This window comes from Pipistrellus kuhlii, unplaced genomic scaffold (assembly GCF_014108245.1).
Source record: "Pipistrellus kuhlii isolate mPipKuh1 unplaced genomic scaffold, mPipKuh1.p scaffold_m20_p_87, whole genome shotgun sequence".
In the NCBI taxonomy this organism is placed as follows: domain Eukaryota; kingdom Metazoa; phylum Chordata; class Mammalia; order Chiroptera; family Vespertilionidae; genus Pipistrellus; species Pipistrellus kuhlii.
Window position 1 is genome coordinate 727,206 of NW_023425592.1, and position 21,761 is coordinate 748,966.

The 21,761-nt window shown below is 67.2% G+C and overlaps 2 protein-coding genes and 1 long non-coding RNA gene across 15 annotated transcripts; 1 reads left to right on the forward strand and 2 right to left on the reverse strand.

Annotated features, from left to right (window-relative positions):
• Positions 1 to 855: 855 nt before the first annotated feature.
• Positions 856 to 20,072, reverse strand: LOC118712301. The gene is made up of 3 exons (XR_004986003.2): positions 19,211 to 20,072; positions 7,833 to 7,839; positions 856 to 867 (listed from the first exon to the last, which is right to left on the reverse strand). It is a non-coding gene; the product is annotated as an uncharacterized LOC118712301 (long non-coding RNA).
• Positions 8,753 to 15,257, forward strand: TCEA2 (transcription elongation factor A2). Of its 5 annotated transcripts, none has more exons than XM_045577243.1 (10): positions 8,758 to 8,975; positions 11,247 to 11,309; positions 11,596 to 11,701; positions 12,712 to 12,802; positions 13,391 to 13,539; positions 13,630 to 13,686; positions 14,088 to 14,242; positions 14,314 to 14,460; positions 14,849 to 14,967; positions 15,047 to 15,257. In XM_045577243.1, exons 1-10 carry the CDS (start codon positions 8,904 to 8,906, stop codon positions 15,066 to 15,068), a joined length of 981 nt encoding a protein of 326 aa, XP_045433199.1. In that variant the 5' UTR covers positions 8,758 to 8,903; the 3' UTR covers positions 15,069 to 15,257. The 5 variants fall into 5 exon arrangements, with proteins under 5 accessions (XP_045433198.1, XP_036281754.1, XP_045433199.1 ...); XM_045577244.1 differs by having other exon boundaries at positions 8,764 to 8,975; positions 13,409 to 13,539; XM_045577245.1 differs by lacking the exon at positions 8,758 to 8,975 and adding an exon at positions 8,982 to 9,452.
• RGS19 (regulator of G protein signaling 19) lies at positions 15,022 to 20,527 on the reverse strand. 9 transcript variants are annotated; one of them, XR_004985998.2, is made up of 5 exons: positions 17,903 to 18,500; positions 17,669 to 17,787; positions 16,782 to 16,856; positions 16,205 to 16,699; positions 15,022 to 15,040 (listed from the first exon to the last, which is right to left on the reverse strand). XR_004985998.2 is itself a non-coding variant. In XM_036425878.2 (5 exons), exons 2-5 carry the CDS (start codon positions 17,930 to 17,932, stop codon positions 16,273 to 16,275), a joined length of 651 nt encoding a protein of 216 aa, XP_036281771.1. In that variant the 5' UTR covers positions 17,933 to 17,993; positions 20,079 to 20,218; the 3' UTR covers positions 15,816 to 16,272. The 9 variants fall into 9 exon arrangements, 8 of the variants coding, with proteins under 8 accessions (XP_036281771.1, XP_036281770.1, XP_045433202.1 ...); XM_036425878.2 differs by lacking the exon at positions 15,022 to 15,040 and adding an exon at positions 20,079 to 20,218 and having other exon boundaries at positions 15,816 to 16,699; positions 17,903 to 17,993; XM_036425877.2 differs by lacking the exon at positions 15,022 to 15,040 and adding an exon at positions 20,109 to 20,127 and having other exon boundaries at positions 15,816 to 16,699; positions 17,903 to 17,993.
• Between the last annotated feature and the right edge of the window lie 1,234 nt (positions 20,528 to 21,761).

Below are 21,761 nucleotides of genomic sequence, written 5' to 3' on the forward strand. Positions count from 1 at the left end.
CCCGCGGGGTAACGGGAGGGGCTGCCTGCCCAGGTTCCTGGAGGAAGGGCCGCACTTACCCGTGTCCTCCTCCCGGGAGCCTAGCTCAGAGGTGAGAAGCGCCCTCCGGGTAACAGGGGTGTCATGTCCGCGGCCCTCCACGCACGTGCCCTCGCAGTCCTGGCCGGGGGGTTAACGGGAAGGTGGTCCTTACGTCCCCCTCCCCCTCCCAAATCCACTCAGAACAGGACACACCTGGGCAAAGGGCCTCGTGCCACCTCCCCGGCCTGCTGGGTGCGGGGTGGGGCCTGGGCCAGCCCAGCTGGTTACCTGCCCACCCAGGCCACCAGGGCAGCAGAGGAGAGTGAGGCGGGACCAGGGTTGGGCAGGTGGGGAGGGAGGGGGGGAAAGGGGAGCCCTCCTACCAGCCCTAGGAGGATTTCCAGAACTGAGGCCTCTCCCAGCCGCCTGCCCCCCCAGCCCCTCGCCCCTGGCAGGAGGGGCCTGGGCTCTGAGCCGGAGGTCTTCCCCATCCGTCTCCCACTGGGTCCTGCTGAGGGTGGGTCTGTGGAGGGTGGAGCAAGGATCCCAGGCAGCGCGGGCTCCCCGTTTCCTCCTGCACAGCCCTCTTAGCGCAGCCCTCCCCCGCGGTGCCAGGAGCCCTGGCAGGTGTGGGAGCTGTCCCTGGTGGCCCCTCTGGGCCATATGCAGTCTGCCCTCTGACCTCCCCCACGGCCGTGCTGCCCAGGGAAGGCCAGGACCCCACGGGGGTCCCTGAGGGCCCTCGCTGACTTGGGCCTGTAGGGTCTCATCCGACAGCCAGAGGAGGAGCGAAGGGCGGGTTCCAGCCTGGCTCTGAGGTCCCAGGCCCAGCCACTGGTCCAGGACCTGCCCAGCCGATGCTCAGGCAGCCGAGGAACTGGCTTTCCTGGGAGGCAGGCCAGAAGGAGGGCCCTGGTGGACAGGTGCACAGCCCCTGCCAGTGGGGCCGGCTCCCCTCTGACAGTGAGGGGGGAGCTTCCAGGTGGAAGGGCAGGTTTGAGGGCTCATTGTCTGGCGGAGGCTCTGGGTGTGGTCAGGGTCTCCAAGGTCTGGCTCGGCCTGGCAGCTGCTGTTCTGAAACATGGTCGTTGGGGTTCAGGAAGGAGGCATCTGGGACCCCCCACTGCAGTGCCCCCGCCCCCCCCTTGTGAAAGGATTTCAGTTCCTGAAGGGGCCCTGCCTGACCCCCCGCTGCCCTGACAGCCCAGCATCCCCCGCCCCCGCCAGGCCTCACCGCGCCCCCGCCAGCGACCCTCCCTCCTCGTCCACCTGTTCAGCTCCCGTGTCTGGATGTCACGTCCTATGGGTGGGACTGGTCAGGGCAAGGTGAGGGCTCCCGGGTGCCCCCTTCCTCTTTGGGGGTCTGACTGCTCTCTCCTTTGAGCTGCCTGGCAAGGGTGTGGACAGCCTGGCCCCTCAGGCCCAACTGTCCAGATGGGAGAACAATGGGGTGAGGACTCCCCAGGGCTCTGCCGGGCTGGTGGGTGTGGCTGGCTGTGTGTGGCGGGGGACCTCAGATGTGGGAGTCTGGTCTGTGTGTGGTCTGCTGTGACTCAGCCTGGGTTTGGGGCGAGGTGGGCTCTAGTGTTGGAGGTTGAACAGGACCTAGAATGGGGGTCCTGCTCCAGTGCAGTCCTGCCCTCAGCACCCACCAAGGGGGGTCCCCAAGACTTCTCTGGCCACCAAGCTGTGGTCCCTGCTCTGTCCAAAGTGTGGGTGATAATGAGTTTGGGGGCATTCCTATGCTTCCAGGACCCACCCCAGGCTGGCCTGAGACTCAGTTGGCTGCTGCCCACCCTTGGGGGGCCCTGTGTGTGGCCCCTAACTCCCCAGACACAAGGTACAGTGGAGGGCAAGCTCTCTCTAACGTGTGTGGCTGGCCTGCGCGTCATGTAGACACTGCTCTGCTGCCCTCTGCTCGCTCCTCCCTCAGCCTGGACTGGACCCCCCAACCTCTGGGTGAAGCCTGCAAAGGATGCTGGATAATCCCCCTCTGGTTTTTTGTGGGGGTGGCTGGGCTCTGGGGGTGGCAGACCTCCCAGGCACTGCCCGGGGCGCAGCCCTGCTGCAGGAGCAGCAAGCTGGGACCAATTACCGGCCTGTGGGCTGGACCCTCCTGCGCCAGAGGGTGGAGTGGGTCCCATTGGATCCAGGACCGGGCGGCGGGGACTCTCTGGTCCTGAGACCTCCATTTAGGAGCCCGGCTCCCAGTTCAGATCCCGCCTCCTGTCCCGAGACCCGGCTGCAGGCCTGGCCCGGCCGCCTGCTGGTCCTTGCGCTGCGCCCGGGGAAGGAGGTGAGGTCAGCTGGCCTCTGCGTGGGGACACGCCTCTGCAGCCCACCGGCGACCTGGAAGCAAGCGGGCACACGTGGCCGGGCAGGCCCCCTGGACACGGGCCTTGCTCCAGCGGGTTCTCCTGCTCATTCCTGGGTGCTGGCGCCCGCGCCCTGGGCCTCTCCTGGGAGGCGGGGGTGGGGGTGAGGGGCAAGGTGCGGTGCAGCTGTCTAGCGGGTTGGTGTGGGGTCAGTGTGGTTCCCAGGCGCACGGGCCTGCAGCCGGGCAGAGCTGCGGGTGTGGGACTGGTGTCCGAGTGGCGGTGGGCGCGGGGCGGCTGAGGTCTGAGCCTTGGGGAGCAGAGGCTGTGGGCTGTCCGGGCCTCAGTGTGTGGGGACACAGGCTGTTGTGCAGGGTGTCGATCTGGCTGAGTGCTGCCGGCCAGCAGGACTGGGCGGGGGGCACAGGCCTGGGGGGCCTGGAGTGAGAGCAGCTGGAGGTGGCAGACAGTTGGGGACGGCTGGGTCAGGCCACACGTGGTGGGGTGCAGTGTCGGTGGGTGTTGCACTGAACAGGGGTCGGGGTGTTGAGCCGTGTAAGCCTTTGGGGGCCCGTGTGGCTGTGTGTCCTGGGGTGTTGCTGCATGCTGTGTGGCCCCCTCTCTGCTCAGCAGGGCTCCCTGGGAACTAGGCTGGGGATGGGTGGCTCTAGGTTTCCTTGGCAACAGTAGGGAGGAGCCAGGAAACACCAGCTCAGGAAGGAAGGCTGCAGCTGAGGCGAGGGAGCCGGAGAGCCGGCCTGGCCAAGCAGGCGCCAGACACTGTCTGTGCCATCGTCCGGTGCTCTTGCCCCTGGCTCCACCCTGTGCCACCCAATTTGGGCACAAGCAGCTGCTGGTGCGGCTTCTTTCCTCAGATCTCAGGGCCCTGGGTCTGGCTCTGAGCTGCCTGCTCTGCAGGAGGTGTGCCTGTTCCCCTCCGTGGCTCTCGGTCTGCCCTGCGTGGGGGCGTGTGGTGGCGCACATGGGTACCCCAGCCCCGGGAGAGCAGCGGCCCCTGGCGGGCCTGGCCCCACATTTCCCTGGAGGTCCTGGCGACAGTCCTCAGCTCCTGGGAAGCAGGGAAAGAAGGAGCTGAGCCCCGAGGTGGTGACCGGCGGCTGTGATGGCGGCGGGGGGCTGTCAGACAGGCTGGGCTGCGCTCTTAGGGACTCCCCCTCCTCGCTCAGGCCAGGCCCAGCCTCCACCACTGACTGCTTGTGTGGCGCTCAGTCCCTCCAGACCCTGTTCTAGGAAGTGGGGCTTTGGCAGCAAACACATCAGACCCAGTCTCTGCCGGGGGGAGCTCCCTGTGAGGGAGCCGGTCAGGGAGCCTGCGAACAGGGGCGGACATGGGGCCAGTGTGCTTGCTCCAGGGAAGGCCGCTCGGAGGAGAGGGGCTGTGTCCGGGGGCCACTGACTTTCGTGAAGCGACTCTTGAGCTGCTTCTTGAAGGAAACGTGAACGTCATGAGGGATCTCAGGGGAGTGCTTACCCAGAGGGACCGGTGTGTGCGCATGCCGGGCGGGACGGGCAGGCCGTGGGGAGAGCAGGAGGGGCTGTGTGGGGCTGGGGGCTCTGAGCAGAAGAGGGCTGCCGCCTGACAGCTTCCACAGCCAGCACAGCGCCCTGTGGAGTCGGTGACAAAGGCAGGGGTCTGGGCCTGGCCAAGGCCACCTCCCAGGCCTGTCCCCTCGTCCCCAATCCCCCTCACGAGGCCCCTCCACTTCTCTCCAGAAGGGCAAGGCTGTGTGCCTGGCCCAGGGTTTGCTGACCTCCTCCTTCACCCATAGCTCTGACTTGCTGCTGCCTGGGGAGGGGAGGAGGGGCTGGGGTGAGGGGAGGCGGAGTGGCCGCCGGGCTGGCGGGCTGGCAGGGCAGGGAGGGCGGTGTTTCTGGGAATTGTGTGGGGGAAGCATTGTTAGAGCCGCCTGAGCAGCCACCAGCCTCAGGGGATGCCTGCCTCCCTCCAAGTGCTGCCTCTGCAGCGGTGGGCTGGCGTAGAGGGGGAGGGGGCGGGAAGCTGGACCTGGGCCAAGGTGATTGGCCGGTGGACTGGCTGGAAACCAGAGAGCCTGCTCTGGGCAGGTGGCTCTCCCCATTCTGCAGACTGGGAGGCGGAGGCCCAGAGCGGCCGCAGCGCAGAGCCGGCAGGCACTGGTTCCCAGGACCGACGCCCCGGCCGCTGCCCTCCGGACCTCAGAGGAGTAGGTGGTCCAGTCCCACGGAGTCCCTGTGCCGGAGCGGTGGCCGCAGGAGGGCAGAGGGTCTGAGGGGTCCTGCGGGAGGGCTGCCTGCAGGGCCGGGGTGGCGTGCTCCTGGGCTGCAGGAGCCCTGCCTGCCTGCGGCCAGGACCGAGGCCCGTGAGCTTAGCAGCCCCGGCCTTCCCACCAAGGCTCGCCCCGCCAGGAGGGAAGCACGGATGCCACCGGCTGGGGTCACAGCGGCTTCTGGCGGGCGGGGGCAGGGGACACAAATAGAAAAATAAATGGCCTGAGCTTCCGATGTTTCTGTGGACTGAGGACAGGGGAGGAGCAGGCCTCTGGGCTGAAGGTGTGTGGGGCCTGTGTGGAATGGACCCTAGGGTGTTGTTGGGGTGTCCCCAGACTCCAGTCAAGGCCGTTTCTGGGCCCTCTCCGAGCCCCCTGGACAGAGTGGGCCTCCTACAGAGGGCTGAGGTCACCCCGTCTCTCAGGGAAGGGGTGGAGGGTGGAAGTCCTGGAGAGGACACAATCCCGAGGGGAGGGCAGCCGGCGGTGGGGGGGAGGGGGCAGGCCTGGGCTTGGGGATGTGTATCTGTCCATGCACGCCCCTTGGCACATCGTGGGAGCTGAGGGAGACCCCAAGGTGGGCCTACGGAGTATGCAGGAGGGCTTTCTAGAATAGAATGGGGTAGGGGTCTGGACCTGGGCCAAGGTGATTGGCTGATGGACTGGCTGGAAACTCTGAGAGGCAAGTGTGCTGTCTCCCACCCCTTACTTCTCTTAACCTTTGACCTGTAACAAGGAGACCCCAATTCCCCACATCCACACATTCCTGGCTCCAAACCCAGCCTGGAACGAGGTGGGAGGCGGCGGTGGAGCACTCCCCGAGGCTGTGGCCGGCTCAGAGCCCCTGGAGGGAGAGTCCGCATCTGACGCCCCGTCGGGCGAATGTTGGGGAAGCTCCTTGGAGAAGGAAGTTCCCAAGGTCGGGTAAGGTCCAACAGGGGTCGGAGGTGAGCAAGGTTCTGGGGGTCATGAACTCATAAGGGGCCCAAGGACAGGGACTTCTCGGGTGGGGAGTTGGGAGCTTGGGGGCTGGCCAGCGATACTTCAGCTTGAGCCCTGGCAGGGTGGGACCCACCTTCAGCTCCACGAGGGAAGGCCTCCTCCAGGACGGCCCACATCCCACTTGGCTGCCTCAGCGCCGTGGCCACCCGGCTGACAGGCAGGTCCGGTCCATGGCTCACTCCTGCCACCTAGAGGCCACTGCTCATGCTGCCTTGGAGCAGGGTCACCCCACCCGGACCCTGGATTCTGGCTCACTACACCGGGCCACACCGCCCCGCGGTGACGGCTTCCAGGTCGGAGCCGCCTGCACGCGCTGGAGTTCAGGGCTCCCGTCACGGGAAGGGCTGTGGTCCCCAGACTCCCAGCTTGGAAGCCATCTGTCCCCTACTTGTCCAGCCCATTTCCTTGGGCCAGACTCCCCAGACGCCTGCTTCAGCCCCACAGGCTGCCCTCTGCTGGGCACGCCGCCTGCCGAGGCCCCGCTGCTTGGCCATCACCCTCGGGGGGCCACAGCGCCCGGCTCTCCTCGGTCTGCAGTGTCAGGGGGCCTCTGACGCATTGAGACACGCCTGCTCCTACAAGCTGTCTCTGTGGCCCCCAAACCCCCGAGGGGGAGACCCCCGGCTTCTCACGGAGACGGAGGGCCGCGGGCACACAGTTTGGGTTCCCACTCTGGCTGGGCCAGGGAGTGGTGCCTGTCCTCCGTGACCTTACATTCGTGCACGAGCGGGACTCACAGGGCTGCACCAGCGTGTCTTCAGGGCCGCTAAACACTCAGCAGCATCCCTTATGCAAAGCCCCTTGACTGGATGCTGGAGACCATCCCTCGCCAGGGCGGCCTACCCAGCAAGGTCAGGCTGAGCCCTCAGGCTGGCTCTCCGGAGTGTCTGCACGGCCGGCCGCTCTCTCCCCAGCACTCTGTGCTGCCGGGGCCCGTGGGGAGAGTAGGTGGGGACGGGCCGTGAGGCTGGCTCCTTGGCTGAACCTGCTCCAAGGGCTGTGCTGACGCCCAGGCGACATCCCAGGCAAGACCCCCGAGAGGCCTGTGCTCATCCCCTCCCTTTAAAAAATTTAAAATGTTTTTATTGATTTCAGAGAGGAAGGGAGAGGGAGAGGGAAACATCAGTGATGAGCTCCTGCATGCCCCCCGCTGGAGATTGAACCCGAAATCCGGGCATGTGCCCTGACCGGGAATCAAACTGATCTCCTGGTTCATAGGTTGACACTCAGCCATGGAGCCACACTGGCCGGGCTCAGCTTCTCCTTTTGACTCTACTCTTAGGGACCTAAGCTGTTCTGAGGTCTCTAGGACACACCTTCCTGCTCAGAGGCAGACGGCTGCTCCGCTGACCAGTGGGTTTACTTCTCCCTGTGCTCCAGCCTTTGTTGGACCCCTGTCGTGGTGCTCAGAGTGGTGCCAGCCTGAAGGGGAGTTCCCTTTGAGCACTCCTCCATCCACTTACCCCTCCTGTTGGGTGGGGGGCCTGGCTGGGCAGTCTCGTGGACACATCCCTGTGGGAGATGGCCCAAGGAAATGGGCAGGACAAGTAGGGGACAGATGGCTTCCAGGCCTGTGCTGGGAGCCCTGAACTTCAGCGTGTGCAGGCGGCTCCGACCTGGAAGCCTGACCTCTGGGACGGGTCCTCTGGAGCTACTGCTGGGTTCTGGATACAGGTCCCTGCCAGCGCCTTGTTTAGCCAGCGGTGTTCTGTGGAGAGGTTGGGGGTGCGGCTCCAATCTCTCTAGTGTCACTGGTATTGCTGGACCCTCACAGGCTGCACACACTCTCTTACCAGATGTTGGCCTCAAGATGGGCGGGGCTCAGAGTGATGGCCCAGGCTGATGGGTGGGGCTCAGAGCGAGGGGCAGGATCAGTGCTGGTTTGTAAATTGGGGGTGCTGTGTTCTCCTGTTACACTGGAAAACCTTTGCTCCCTATGAGGAATTCCATGCTTTTTCCTAGAATTTCATAACCTATGTTTTCCTTTTCACTTTGGCTGCTGGGAAGCTCAGTTATAGCTAAGTCATGGTCAGCTGGGGTCATCTGAGCATTCCGTCTTCCATCTGGCCTCACAGTTACTTGACTTGAATTTTAGTGACTGTGGGCCCACAATACTATAGATCTCAGTCCCCTGGCCTCTACCCTCCCCAAACTTGTGCCCCCTACAGCATATCACCCAGCATCTGTATCATTGAGGAGGTGGTAGACATCTGGTAGAGATGCTGACCCTGTCCCTCCCCTCCTCCCCAATCTTCCGCGGGGCTAGGCCATCCCTTCAACTCAGCGCAGTCTGGCCCTTCCCCTGGAGCTCCAGCAGCAAGGGTGGTGACAGCCTAATTGCTCATGCTCTCTCCTGTGCCGTTCTCGGTGCATGATGAGAATCAGCTCACAGTATTTTGACAGCAGCCCAGTGAGGTAGATACTATCAACATCCCATTTCACAAGTGGGAAGACAGGCACAAAGTGGTCAATGACTATCTGAAGTGGCAGCCAGGGATTCGCATCGGGTAGATGACTGGAGGCGGGGTCCCTGGCCACACAGCCTTTGGTGCCTTGCTAATCCCACCCTGCCCATGCCTCTCCCAGACTCCGTAGCCTGTTACTGTTCCCTTGGCACTCCAGGCGGCGACCTGCACGAAGCTTTAGAGGCCCAAATCCGGAGCTGAGCGCTCAGGGCATCTTCTGCAGGATTTGGCTCTTGGGCACCAGAGTCAGAATGCGGCTGCCCTGCCACAGCGGGTGGTGGAAGAGGAGGGCTCAGAGGGGGTGGCGAGAGGGGAAGGACTCTAAGGTGCCTGTGCCTTAGAGTCTCCCGCGCAGCGAGTCCCTGGCCAATTTAGGGGGAAAGATTGCGGGGGGGATGGAGGTACGTCTCGGGTCCAAGCCGCAGCTGGTACTCACGTCGTAGCCCCACGCGCCACCGCAGCGCCCTCCACCGGCTAACTGGTCCGTGCGGGGGCTCGTGGGACTGCGAGTCCTTTGGTTCCGTAGGTCTGCCTTGACTGCCAGCGTCAGGACTACAATTCCCAAGAAGCGGTGCGCACCCGCGTGGCTCCTGGGAGTTGTGGTCCAGAGCGGGGAGAGCGCGCGCGAGGCGGGCGGGAGTGAGAACTACACGTCCCAGTTAGCAGCGCGGCGGGCGCGGGGGCCAAGGGTTTGAATAGAGGGTCTCCCTCCCGCGGCAGGGCTGCGTCGGCGGCGGCGGCGGGTGCGGGAGGCGGTGACGGCCGGGGGTTGGCGTCTGGGCCGAGAGGCTGAGGCTGGCGCGGCGGGCGCTGGGGGCGCTGCCCCTGAGGCAATGATGGGCAAGGAGGAGGAGATTACGCGCATCGCCCGGAGGCTGGACAAGATGGTGACCAAGAAGACCGCGGTGAGGGGCGCGGGCCGCCAGGACCCCGGGACCCCCGCCCCGCCGAGCTCCCGCCGAGCCCGCCGAGCCCCCGTCAGGGCCCGGGAGACTACCCGAGGGGCAGGACGAGACCCCGCCGGTGGCCGAGCCCAGACCCCTGCCCCGGGCCAGCCCTGCCCATCACCCCCGCACCCCCGGTTAGGCCGCGATCAGGCCTGGACCATGTCCGCAGCCACCGCTCCGGACTCAGACCCCAACGGCAGGCTGAGACCCCGCAGGCCTGGCACCCGCCCCTTGCAAGTCCCCAACTCCAGACCCCGCGGGGCCCGCGACGCCCTCCCTCGGCCCCGCCCCTCCGGTCCGCGACCTCACCGCATCCCTGTCCCGCACCCACTCGGCCTGCGAGAGACTGGCGTGCAGATGGGCCTCTGATCCCTGGATGCCTGCGGGCCTGGGCCCTCATGGTCACCTTCCCTGTCCCCGCCTCACAAGAACCAGGTTTCCTTAATAAATGCTTTCCCCTCTTTAGCCAGGACTCGGCCAGCAGCAGCCGGGAGCGGGCGGGCAGTAGAAACCTCCAGGCAGCGCCCTCCGAGGTCCGGAGCCTGGCGGGCGCCTGGCCTCTTGTTCTGCCGCCGGGAGCCTTTGCCGCCAGGGGCCCGGCAGATGGGGTTCCACCAGCTCGGAGGCCTCGGCACCCTGCATGCCTTCCGCGGCAGCCTTGTGGGCGGAGAGGGTCCTGGCTGGCCCGCTGTCCGCTCACCCAGCGCCTGGGTCCAGGCGGAGTGGTGACCTCAGCAGGGGAGGTCCTGGGCTCCCATCCCTGCATCATCCCGGCCCGGTGCTTGCACTGACGGTTTGGGCTGAGCAGGGCTGCGTGTGGGTCCCTGGTTGACCTGGTTGCTGGGACAGGGGCTGGCTCCCACTCTCTCGCTCACCCTGTGGAGCCGCACCCCCTCCCCCCTGTGTGCAGACCCCTGGGAGGTGGTGGGCAGCGAGCAGGAGTGTGGGAATGGTGTGTGTCCCTTTCCAGAGGCGACCAGAGGATGCAGCTACTTTCCCTGAAGGAGACAAAACGACCAATAAACACCCCCAGCGGGGGATGGTATGGGTCCTGGAACCCATGCAGGGCAGGGTGGGGCCCTGCGGGACGGGGAGGGTGTGCAGGGAGGAGCGATGCTCACCCCAAGCCCCAGGGGGCAGTGAGGGAAGCCGCGAGGCTGGAGAACGCAGCCTGTGAGGTGGGGGGCTGGGTGCTGTGCAGTGGGGCTGAGAGCTGGCAGAGGCTCTTGGGGGTTCCAGTGCCCACAAAGCGCTTGTGGGAGTTGGGGCCCCGCTTGGGATGTCAGGAGTGAGCTTGTCTCTCTGGTCTGGAGCCCCAGAAAGCTGGCATTCTGGAGCCTGAGGTTCCGTCAGGGGAAGATGAGCAGTGAGTGGCGCTGTGCCCTTGGCTCTGGCAACATTGTCCCCTTGGAGGAGATCACCCAGGGCTGCAGCCTGAGCAGAGATGCCACCCAGATTGGAGCGGGGGTGGGCCACGCCCTCCCATGACCTGGAACATCGGGGGCTCTCACAAGCGTGGGTGGCCGGGTGGGGTCATCTCTGCCCCTGTACGTCAGGGGAGACACACAAAAACCTCGCTGATGAGAATTGGAAGCATCTGTGGAGGGAAGAGAAGCGGGGAGAAGGGTGCTGAGAAGGTGTCACGTGAACAGCTGTGGAGAGAGGGAGGGCGCCCTGGAGCCCTGGCCCTGCAGTGGCAGCAGCTCGCTCCTGCTCCCGGAGGCGCCTGAGGGCTGTGCCTTGTGGGAAGGCTTTGAGAAGACAGCTGGGGAGTGGGGGTGAGGCGGAGAAAGACCAGGGGTCTAAGAGTCCAGGCGAGGGGGTGGCTGGCCAGGGCCTGAGAGAGTCCTGCAGACTGATGAGGGTGGGTGGGGTTGGGGATTGTGGACGCTGGGGTGGGTGTGGTGAAGGTGCCCTGGGTCCTGGGTCAGCCCCTCTCACAGGGGAGTGGGCCACTTTGGGGAGTGGGACTGCATAGGACACTGCACCCCGGGGCCACCCTCCACCTGGCTGTGGCCCCAGGCATTTCCCGTCGTCCTGGCTTGGTCAGTGGTCAGGCTGGGTGAGAAGTCACATGACCTGGGATGCTGGGTGAGTGCACGGCCCCGTTCCTGCCTCCCCAGCACCTGACCAGGGGCCCTCCATCGTCACTGCCCTGTCCCCCCTCGTGTCCGGGGCGGGCTTGTGCACTGGGACCTCGGCGTCCTCATGAGGCACCCCCCTTTCCAGGAGGGAGCCGTGGACTTGCTGCGGGAGCTGAAGGCCATGCCGGTCACGCTGCACCTGCTTCAGGTAGGCCCTTGTGCCCTGCTCAGGACAGCTCCGGGCCAGCGCCTGCGCCCGCAGGGCTCCCTGGCCCGTCCTTGGTCAGCACAGACCTTCCCAAGGGGCCCGTCCCTGCCTGTTCTGTTCTGAGATGGGCTGGACAGGGTGGCCCACCTGCCCTCATATGAGCTTCCCAAGTGCGGGCGGGGGACAGGAAGGCAGCCCTCGGAGTGTCCCCTCCCAGAGCCCGGCAGGGAGCCCCCGAGGCCTGTGAGGAGGATGGCGGCTGCCCAGCCACACGCTTGCCTTGCAGTCCACCCGGGTCGGCATGTCCGTCAACGCCCTGCGGAAGCAGAGCTCGGATGAGGAGGTCATCGCACTGGCCAAGTCGCTCATCAAGTCCTGGAAGAAGCTCCTGGGTGCGAGTCAGCGGGGGCCCTGGTGGCCGCTGTCCCCGAGGCAGAGCCACCTGGGAGGGCAGGGCCGGGGGCGGGGCGGGGCGGCTGCTGTGAGGAGCCAGGAGAGGGGAGTGGAGAAAGGGAACCACCCAGGCAGGGGTGAAGGGAGGGGGAGGAAAAGAGGGGAGAGGAGGGAGGGGCCAGGGGAAGGGGGTGTTGCCCCTCAGTGATTGGGGCCGCCTCCTGGGGACTGTGGAGCCGCTGGTGAGGCCCTGAGCCGCTCCTGCCTCTGCGCTGCCCCAGCCTGCAGAGGGCAGACCTGAGTCCTGGGCCAGCTCTGGCCCGTGGCCTGGTGGCGGGTGGGAGCCTCATCCCACGAGAAGGTCCCAGGGAGCCCAGCATCCCCGGAGCCTAGCGGGGTGTGCTCAGGGGAGGGGCCTCGCTGGTGCCAAGGTCCCGCTGGGGAGTGCCCTCAGCTTTGTCCAAGTCCAAATGCTTCACCTGCGGAGACTGTCCGTGTGTGTGTGTGTGTGTGTGTGTGTGTGCGCGCGCGCGCGCGTATGTGTGTGTGTGCGTGCATGCATGTGCCTGTGTGTCCGTGTGTGTGTGTGTCCGTGTGTGTGTGTCTGTGTGTCCGTGTGTGCCTGTGTGTGCCCGTGTAAGTGTGTGCCCGTGTGTGTGTGTGTGTGTGTGTGTGTGTGTGTGTGTGTGTGAGGGAGACTGTACAGGAATCACTGTGGGTGGATGGCAGTCTTCTCCAGCAGGACAGGCAGTTGGGGGACCCCAGAAAGGCCCACAGGCACCTGCTAGAGGGGGGACGTGTATGGGGAAGGTGTGGGGCCATCTTCCTGAGGCTGGGCAGGAGAGGGCCCCAGTTGGTTGTTAGCAAGAAGGTTCAGCACTGGGGCCTGGGGGGCGGGGGGCGGGACGGCTGGCAAGCGGCCTGAGGCTGTGCCTTGGTGATGATCTGCTCCCCCCTGGCCTGGCCCTGCCCTTTGCCAGCCACACCCCCTCCTTTCTGGCACTTGCAGATGCTTCAGATGCCAAAGCCAGGGACCGGAGGAGGGGCGGGCCTCTGCCCACACCTTCCTGCAAGGAGGGCTCCGAGGCCAAGGACTCCAGGTAGTAAGCCAGGGAGGCGTCCGCCTGGGCAGGCGGAGGGCACGTGAACAGGGGCCCCTCTAGCCTCCGGGAGGGACTCTCCAGCAGCCAGGCCGCCTGGTTGGCCTGTCGGTGCCTCCCTCCCTTCCTCTGGACCCGTCTCAGCCCCCAGCGCGGGCGCGGCTGGGCCTGGCTGCAAAGAGCTGCTGTGCCGAGGACCAGGCCGGGCTTGGTCTGGTCCTCAGGCTGCACACCCTGAACTTGCAGCACTCGCTGCGGCCTCTCCCTCCCTGTGGGGTCACGGCATGAGCCGTGGGCACCTGGCCTTGGCGACGCCCGGCCCCACCAGCTCTCCTGGGTCTGGCACAGGCCGCTGGGTGTTGTGGCCCCGTGATCTGGGCTTCCCCGGGTGTGCTGTCCCCCAGTGCCCTGTCAGGGGCGCCCTACCCAGCAGGCCTCACTACCTCTGGACGGGGGGCGGCAGACCGCAGATGCATGGGGTCGCTGGCTGCTCTCAGGGTGGAGCTGAAGGCGTTTAGGGGAGACTGGCTCTGACGCTGGCTTTTCCGGTGACCGGCGTCTCATGAGTTCACGTTCACGTGGCCCGAGGGTCCTGTCTCTCTCCAGCCGCAAGAGGCTGGAGCTGCCCAGGGTGCTGCCGGCCCCGAGGATGACCACGTTCCCCCCGGTGCCGGTCACCTGCGACGCCGTGCGGAACAAGTGCCGGGAGATGCTGACGGCCGCCCTGCAGACGGACCGTGAGTGTCCCCAACCCACTGCCGCCACCGGGTGCTGGGCGCCGAGGGGGTGGCTGGAGCCAGCAGGGGCTGGAGAGCTGCTTCCTGCAGGTGACCATGCAGCCATCAGCGCGGACTGCGAGAGCCTGTCGGCCCAGATCGAGGAGTATATCCTTTGTGCGGGGCTTCCGGCTGGGTCCGTGGTGGCACCAGGCCCGCCAGGCCCAGCTCCCCTGGCGGCCACTGTGCTGGCGCTTTGCCAGGCGTTGGGTGATGAGGTAGGCTCATCCTGAGCCTGCAGAGGACTGATTCTGCCGCTCTGCGGCCTGGGCCTCCTTGGTCATGGCCTTGCGGATGACCAAGCTGGGACCCAGCCAGGACTGGGTCCAGGTGGGCCAGCAGCCCCTCAGCTCACCACCTGACTTGGGGGGCAGGCTGACCCAGAGTGCCAGGCTCCTCTTCCCAGCCCGGCCCCTGCCCTGGTGGCCCCCGGGGAGGCCCTTCCCGGCCCAGTGGGGTGGGTGGCGGTCAGCAGCCTCAGCCTACAGCGGGTCCTTAAGTGCCCGCACGCATCTTCCGGGACGTGGGGAACACGGACATGAAGTACAAGAACCGTGTGCGGAGCCGCATCGCCAACCTCAAGGACGCCAAGAACCCGGACCTGCGCCGCAACGTGCTGTGCGGCACCATCACGCCCCAGCAGATCGCGGTGATGACGTCGGAGGTGCTCCCCGGCCCCCGGGAGGGGGCGCTGCCTGCAGAGCCGGCCGCACAGCTAAGCACCTTCCCCCCCAGGAGATGGCCAGTGACGAGCTGAAGGAGATCCGCAAGGCCATGACCAAGGAGGCCATCCGAGAGCACCAGATGGCCCGCACGGGGGGCACCCAGACAGACCTGTTCACCTGCAGCAAGTGCAGGAAGAAGAACTGCACCTACACGCAGGTGTGCGGCCCCCACACTGGGCCCCACGGTGTGAATGGTGCCAGGGCTGGGGCCCAAGCCGGGGAGTGGTCCCGTTCGGGGGTTCGGGGCTCCCCCGTAAGCAGTGTCTTGAGGGGCGGGTCCTGCTTGCTGTAGACACTAACGTTAGGAGCCTGGCCCAGCCCTGCCTGGAGGGGCCGACTGTTGCTGCCGGTGGGAGGGGTGGGCTGTGCGGCCTGGGGGCGGCCGCAGAGCCACACCCAGACCCCGAGGCCACGCTGCGGTGGCAGCATGGCGGGGCCGCTGGGGGAGCCTCAGGGACCCGGGCGCGAGGCCAGCACGGGCGGCCTCTGGGTGGCTCCAGGAAGACCTGCTGCACGGAGCGGGTCCTCACCACCGCCTCCCGCAGGTGCAGACCCGCAGCTCCGACGAGCCGATGACCACGTTTGTTGTCTGCAATGAGTGTGGGAACCGCTGGAAGGTGCGTGGGAGCCCGCCCTCCCTCTGGGGGCCTCTCTGGCCCGGGTGGTGGCTGCCCTGCTCAGCCAGCCTCCTGGGAGCGCTGGTGAGGGTGGGGGAGACCCTGGCCGCCCTCAGGGTCACCCAGCTGTGTCCCCCATTCCTTGTAGTTCTGCTGAGCCCTCATGCAGATGTGCCTGCAGTGGCGGCCAGCGCTGGCCGTCCCCTCCTCGCCTCCTGTGGACACAGCCTCTCTGGAGCCCTGCCTGTGCCTTCCTGGCTGTGCCCAGAAGGCAGACGTCCGCCCCCCATCTGCAGCGCACCTTTCTCCAAACTATTAAAGTTTCTTTTTGCCACCACACTGCCCTGGGCTTTGGTTCTGGTGGACTACACAGAGCGTGGGCTGTGAGTTGGGTTCCCACTGAGTCGGGGACACGGTGTGGCCATGGGGGACCAGAGCTGGAGGGACTGGGTGGAGGGGGCCGTGGGCACACAGAGGACCCGGCCTCCTCCCCGGGCAGGGCCCAAGGCGAGCCTGGGGCCCTCAGCCTCCGCCGGCAGGCGGCCTTCCAACGGCCAGTCCTCAGCTGCTCTGCTCGGGGAGGCAGGTCCCCAACTAGCTCAGCGCCTCGGACCACATGCAGCATCGAACCCCTTTGCGTCCCAGAAATTCAGGGACGAGTGGCCAGCACCTCCTGAGACGGGAATGAACAGTGTCTGGCACTGGGGTCCACCCATGGGTGCTGCCCCTGCAGGCCAGTCTCTGGGGGCGACCTTTGAGGCGTTCCAGGACCTGCCCCCCCGAGGCTTGGGTAGTGCGGGCCATTGCACTGCCAGTCCCGGCGAGGTGCTGTGGGGCCCTTAGTGAGGGTGAGCACAGAGCTGCGCTCCCGCCCGGAGGACAGGAAGGCGGAGACTCGCTTTAAAAGTATCTTCAATAACAGATATCCTGTGTTGGGGAGGTGGGATGGAGATAAATATGAAAACTTTTTTCCTTATAAAACACAGCGAGGACATGTTTCCAGATTCAAAGTGAATGGGCACAGAGGAGAGAAACTGGGTCCTGCCGCCTGGAGCCCAGTGTGAAGGTCCCGGGTCTGATTCTGGGAGCAGAGCGCTCCGCTGGAAGGCCCGGCCGAGTCCCACACCGGCCAGTGCGAGGCCTCTCCCGTCACTGCCGCTTCTCCGGCCCAGGCCTCTTGAGCCTGGTGGATCCCAGATGCCCCTGGAGGGCCGCCCCTCATCAGGCAGGAGCCCCTGGCCGGCCAGCACCCCGGCCCGTTAGCAGGACCTCAGGGCACTAGCCCTGGGGCTGGTGTGCCCACACCCTGCCACATGGGGAAGGTGACCCGAGTCTCTGCCCACGGGGGTGGCCTAGGCCTCGTGGGAGGACGGGGGGTCCCCCTGGAGCAGCAGGGCGCGGTAGGCGGGGGAGCTGAGGAAGCGGGGGTAGGAGTCCCGGTGCATGAGCGTGTAAATCTGCAGCTGTGCGTCGTCGAACGTGTGCGCGGACGGCTCCTGCATCTTCTTGTTGATGCCTTCCCGGACGCGGGAGTCCAAGCTCACCTCCTTGGGGGAGAGGATGGACACGTAGTCCTCGTAGATGAGCCGCGCCTTCTCGTCCACCACGTGCTGGTTGGCCTCGGCCTTGAGCTCCTCGCAGGCCAGCCAGAAGAGCATGTTCTCCTCGCTGTACTCGGTGCGCAGGAAGGCCCGGAACGCGCTGCGGCCCGCGGGGCTGTGCATCAGCTTGTCGAAGGACTGTGCCCAGCTCTGCACCTCCTCGGGGCTCGGAGTGCTGCTGGGGCACCCGCCGCGTCAAGCCCGTGCCGCCCCCCCGGCCGCCCCCCCCCCCCCCCCGGCCGCTCCTGCCCCGGACTCACCAGGCTTCGCAGCTGGGGAGGGGCTGTAGCTTGCTCTCCCCGGAAGCCCGCCATGCTGGTCGCCGCCCTTCACTCCTGATGGCAGACACGAGGCCCCATGAGTGAAGGTGGACACTCAGCACGTGGACATGAGGAGCCTCCGCAGTGGCAACCCCAGGATCTGCTCCTCCGCCCGCCCCCGGGCCCTGGCTGCTCCAGCTACGTCTGACCCAGGACCTCCGTGTCTTCTCGCCTTGGGGCCTTCCCGGGCTCCCAGTGACCGCACCTGGCTGCGGACACCTCACACCAGTGTCCACTGCACTCCGCAGCTGCGGTGCCCGCCGGACCCCAAACCCGCCCTGGCCTCCAAAGCCAAGCTCGCAGTGAGTCCTAGCTCTTCAGATTCTCCCCCCCAGCCATCCTGGGCCTAGGCTCCCGTCTCACTTGCTCACAGGTCAGCCCCCGCCCGCCTCCCGGTTCCCTGCAGTGCTGTCCACTCAACAATTCAGGGCTGGAGGCCTGAGGGGGGCAGGCCTCTGAAAGGCACACAAACTCAACAGCTTCCCCAGATGCCGCCCAAGCCCCGGGATGACTTGGAGGCCCAGGCCCACTCCAGCGGCTGCCCCAAGGGTCTGTCTCCACCGTCTCCAGGCCAGGTCTCTGCTCAGCCCCCTCCACCGACAGTGTGGGTCTGCAGGCCAGGCTGCCATGGTGGCAGAAAGCGTGGGCTGAATAAAAGGGCACACGCGGGCACTGGCTGCCAGCCACCAGAACCCGGCAGCCCTTGCTATGTGCTGTGGGTGGCAGGTGTCCTGCCGTCGGGTGATGCCTCGGAAGCCACACGAGGGTCAGGGAGTGGGGTCTTGGGCCCAGGTCTGCTCAGCCCACCCCTCCCCACCCCCACGTACCAGGAGCAGCTGCAACAGCAACACCAGCACAAGCAGCAGGGGTTGCGGCTGGGGGCAGCCGGCGCCCCCGCATGACTGGACATGGAGGGAGGCTGGTCTGCCTCCGCGGGCCCTGTGTGCTGGGGGAGACGGGCGCCTCAGTCACGGGTGGACACGCTCCCTGGTGCCGGGGTCCCTCAGTTCCTCGTTGCCCCCCGGTCCCTGAGGGGGCGAGGCCGGGTGGCGGAGGTGCACCTGCTTCTCGGCCTCATGCGCGGTGGGCATGGGTGAGGTCGTCGCTCGGGCTCCGTGATGCCGGCTCGGGACCCTCACCACAACCTGGGGTCTGAGGAGAGGCCACGGTGCTCAGCGAACCCGAGACCCGGTCCCGCGGTTCCCGGGAGGGTCTGGGGCGCCGCCCCCTCCCTCCTGGAGCCCCAGCAGGGCCTGCTCCCCTGCCTGCGGCCTCGCCAGCCTGCACGAGGCTGTGGAGCGCTCCACAGGAGGCTCCGGGACACCCCCATCTGCTCGGTCCCTGGGAAGCCGGAAGCCTGGGTTCCTCTTTCTTGGTTTCCGGCTCCTGGCCCCTCCCAAGGGGACCGGGGGCCCCAAGAGCCTGGGGCTGTCAGTCAGGCACAGGGAGGGTGGTTACACATGCAGAAGGCCTCTCCCAGCTCCCTCCGTCCTGGGTTTCTGGGAGGTTGTGTATGGGGGGTGATTGGGCTGCTTCCCACCAGGAATCCAGATCTGCCCGTGGGCCCCACAGCAATGCCCGCACTGGGACTCAGCAGGGGCGTGTGCAGCCTGCGGGTGAGAGGAACGGGAGCGGGGCTCCCGGTGAGGAGAGCCATGAGCTTTCTGTCCTCCGCGACGTGGCCCCTGGTAGCCCCAAACCCCAGCTGGCCACTTACTGCCCAGGTTTCCCCGCCTCCCCGCCCCTCCCTTCTCCCCTCCCGGGGGCAAACTTGCCAGAGCGGGCACATGTGGGGCGAGGGGTGCAGGGGCTCAGCGGGAGGGGAGGGGGTGTCCTGCTCCCTAGCTGGAACTGCGGGGTACCCCGGGGAGGCAAGGGCTGTGTCCTCAGTGTCCGCAGCCTTTCTGGCAGGGAGTGCGTGGGGGGGTGGGAGGGCTGAAGGCTGGAGCAGGGCAGCCCGCATGTGTCTCCAGGGAGAAGACTGTGGCTCCCCAAGTACTGCGCCTCGAAAGCGACAGCACAGGGCAGCCAATCAGCACCCTGGAGGCAGGTTTGAATGTCTCCCCTCCACGGCCCCTGCCTGCACTCACCTTGGTCCAGGTGAGGGCCCACAGGGCCTGGGAGCCCTGCCCACCTGCCTCGCAAACCTTCCTGAGCCCCCCACACCCTGCCGGCCTCAGCCGCGGGAGGCTCACGACTTGGTTTCACTGGATTTTCTCATCACTCAGCTGAGGGGCTTTTAATCCTTCGTGGCCCCTGTGGGCGCTAGGCCGTGGCCAGGAGGAGGGTGGATGCTCAGGGACAGGCCCTGGCAGTCCCCGTTCTGGCCCCGGCCCCGGTGTGAGGTGCCCAGGCGATGGCACACGCACATGCTCAGGGCACCCTGTCTCCGGGGCCTGGCACCGAGGCCCTGCCCTGCCCCATGACTGGGAGCAAGGCACAGGGCCCCTGGGGCCTTAGCCCCTACAGCCCCGAGGTCACGGCAGGGTAGAGGGTAGGATTCAAACTTGGTCCCAGGGGTTCCCAGCAAGCAGACGGGGAAGCAGCAGCCACAGCCTTCCCCTCAGGGTCAGGTTCTAGGGAAAGGAAGGGGTGTGGCAGCCTCTGAGGCCCCTGCTGTACCCCAGGCTGCTGTACTTCCCCAGGCTGAGTGCTCTTCCTCCTCTGCACCCGCCCGTCGGCGGGGCAGGGCCTCAGTCCGGTCCCCCAGCCCCTAGCACCTGCGGGCTGCCCTCTCCGGCTCAGTCTGAACTGGAGCGGCCTCTGCGGGCGGCGGGCGCAGGCCGGGGCCGAAGGGGGCGAGTTCTTGCTGTCCAGGCTGGAGGCCCTGGGCTGCCTCCGTCAGGCTGGCCTGGCCCCTCCTCCCTCCGGGCTGGGTTCCTGCCCCTCACCCGGGCATTTGGAGGGCGTTTGGCTCCTTCCCCTTCCCCATCCCCTGGAAGCCCCCTCCCTGTTCTGGGTGAAGGAGGCTGGACGGGCAGCCAGTGCTGCTCTAGGTAGACTTGCCATCACCTTCGAGCTCCATTCCCTTCGGATCCTACTCAGTACCGTTCCTCCCTGCTGCGCCCCCCCCCCCCCCATTAGGCTGGTGGGGGAGCCCCAGGCTGGCTCCTCCAAGGCCAATAACCCAGGGACCCTCGCCCCAGCCCCCTTTCCAGCGGCGGCGGGGACCCTCCTCGAGGGCCCGACCTGGAAAAGCCTGTCTCCTTTTGCAGGGACCCGCGGCCCCCACCCTACCTCAAGGAAGTCGCCGTGGCGCCCACTCACCAGCGACCCGAGGCGAGCGGGCGCGGGAGGGCCAGGTGCGCTCGGGCTCCGGGCTGCGCAGGGGGGGCGCCGGCGGCGGAGGTTCCCGCGGCTCCAGCCGCGGCCGCCGGCCTGTCGATCGGGGTGGGGGCCGCCTCCTCTGAGATCGCGGGTCCGAGGAGCTGCCCGATCCGACGGCGGGTCCCGCCTCCGCCCTCCCACCAGCCGAGGGGCGGGAGACGCGGAAACCCGGCTCTTCCGGCCCTTTGAGCAATCGCTTCCCCAGCTCGGGCTGCAGAAAAGGGGAACCGGAGTGCACCCCTCCCCCGCGCGTGGGGGGACTCGTCCCTCCGGCCCGGGCCACGTGGACCCGCCGCGGAGCCCTCGGGGTGCGGAGCCGGAGCCCACACGCCGGCACGCCCGGCCGCAGAGGGGGCCACGGGCCAGCGCCGCGGGGCGCTCACCGCCCGGCTTCCCGCGCTGGGCCGAGGCCGGCCGTCGTAGCGGGCAGCGAGGTGCTGTGCGCAGGCGCGGCGCTTCCCTAAAGCGCGGCACTTCCTCGCCCGGAGCCCGCGCCCCGCCCCGTTCCACAGGCCCCGCCCCCGCGCCCTGCCCGCCCCGCCCCGCCCCGCCCCCTCCCCTGCCCGCCCCGCCCCCTCCCCCTGCCCGCCCCGCCCCGCAGGCCTCGCCCCGCCCCGCCCGTACCGCCCCCGCCCCGCCCCCGCGCCCAGCGGCCCCGCCCTCGTCCCGCGTCCGCTCCCGCGCCCGGGCTGCGGCTGGAGGCGCGGAGGGTGTGGAGTGCCCGGCGGCTCGGCCGGCGCCCGGCGCTGCCTGACGCGGGCGCCTGGATGCTGCTCCGAAGGGGGCCGAGGCGGCGCCAGGCCGCGCGTTCCTCTCTGCCCGCCTCTGCCAGGCGGCCCCGGTGAGATGAGGGGACGAGCCCCGTCTCCCGTGGTTACCAAGGAAGGGGCGGGCCCTGGGTGCGGGGCGGGGTGGGGTGGGCTCTTGCATCTGGAGTCATCACATGTCCCATCCGTGGGGCCTTGGGCCGAGTCCCTTCTAACCCCTCACGTTGCCCCGAGGTGTCCTACAGTTTGCACCACGTCCGCCGGCGGCTGGCGTTCTAGCTGGCACAGCTGGCAGTTCAGTTCCTATCCCAGCTTTGGGAGCGTCGCGGTGGCCCTGCCCATGCTCGGGGCCTGCAGTGGGTGTGACCCCTGGTCCCAGCGGGTGCCCTGCAGGCGGCAGCCAGCACAGCTCCGACACTGGGCTTGCTCACCAAACGGCAAGGTTGCACAGGTCGTCCGTGGACAGGCTCCCAGAACTCGAGGTGTGAAGGGAAGTGCAGACTTCGCACACTCTCCTCCAGTGGGCCTCGCGGGGGGTGACAGACAGGCCTGGAGCAGATTGCCTATCCTGGGTGAGAGGTGAAGAGGCAGGGGAGGGGGCAGAGGGGCGACAGGCCCTAGAGCCTGGAGAGCCTCGTGATGCTTGGGCCCATGTTGACAGGCTGGCTAGGACAGGGGCAGAGGCCGAGGGCCTGTCCAGACCGGAGGTCCCACAAAGACAGGCCAGTACTGGGTGGGCCACTCGGCCAGGCTGATCCCTTGGCGCAGCAGCTACGCCCGCCTGAGAAATGGGTGGCGGCTGGCTGTGGCTCTTTGCCCCTTTGAG

Coding starts and splice junctions, on each gene's coding strand:
- TCEA2 (XM_045577242.1), top strand. CDS start 8,904: ATGATGGGCAAGGAGGAGGAGATTACGCGCATCGCCCGGAGGCTGGAC. Junction 11,310..11,595: donor TCACGCTGCACCTGCTTCAG/GTAGGCCCTTGT, acceptor CTTGCCTTGCAG/TCCACCCGGGTCGGCATGTC. Junction 12,803..13,390: donor TCCGAGGCCAAGGACTCCAG/GTAGTAAGCCAG, acceptor ACGTGGCCCGAG/GGTCCTGTCTCTCTCCAGCC.
- RGS19 (XM_036425878.2), bottom strand. CDS start 17,932: ATGCCCACCGCGCATGAGGCCGAGAAGCAG. Junction 17,788..17,902: donor CGCATGAGGCCGAGAAGCAG/GTGCACCTCCGC, acceptor CGTCTCCCCCAG/CACACAGGGCCCGCGGAGGC. Junction 16,857..17,668: donor TGCTGTTGCAGCTGCTCCTG/GTACGTGGGGGT, acceptor GTCTGCCATCAG/GAGTGAAGGGCGGCGACCAG.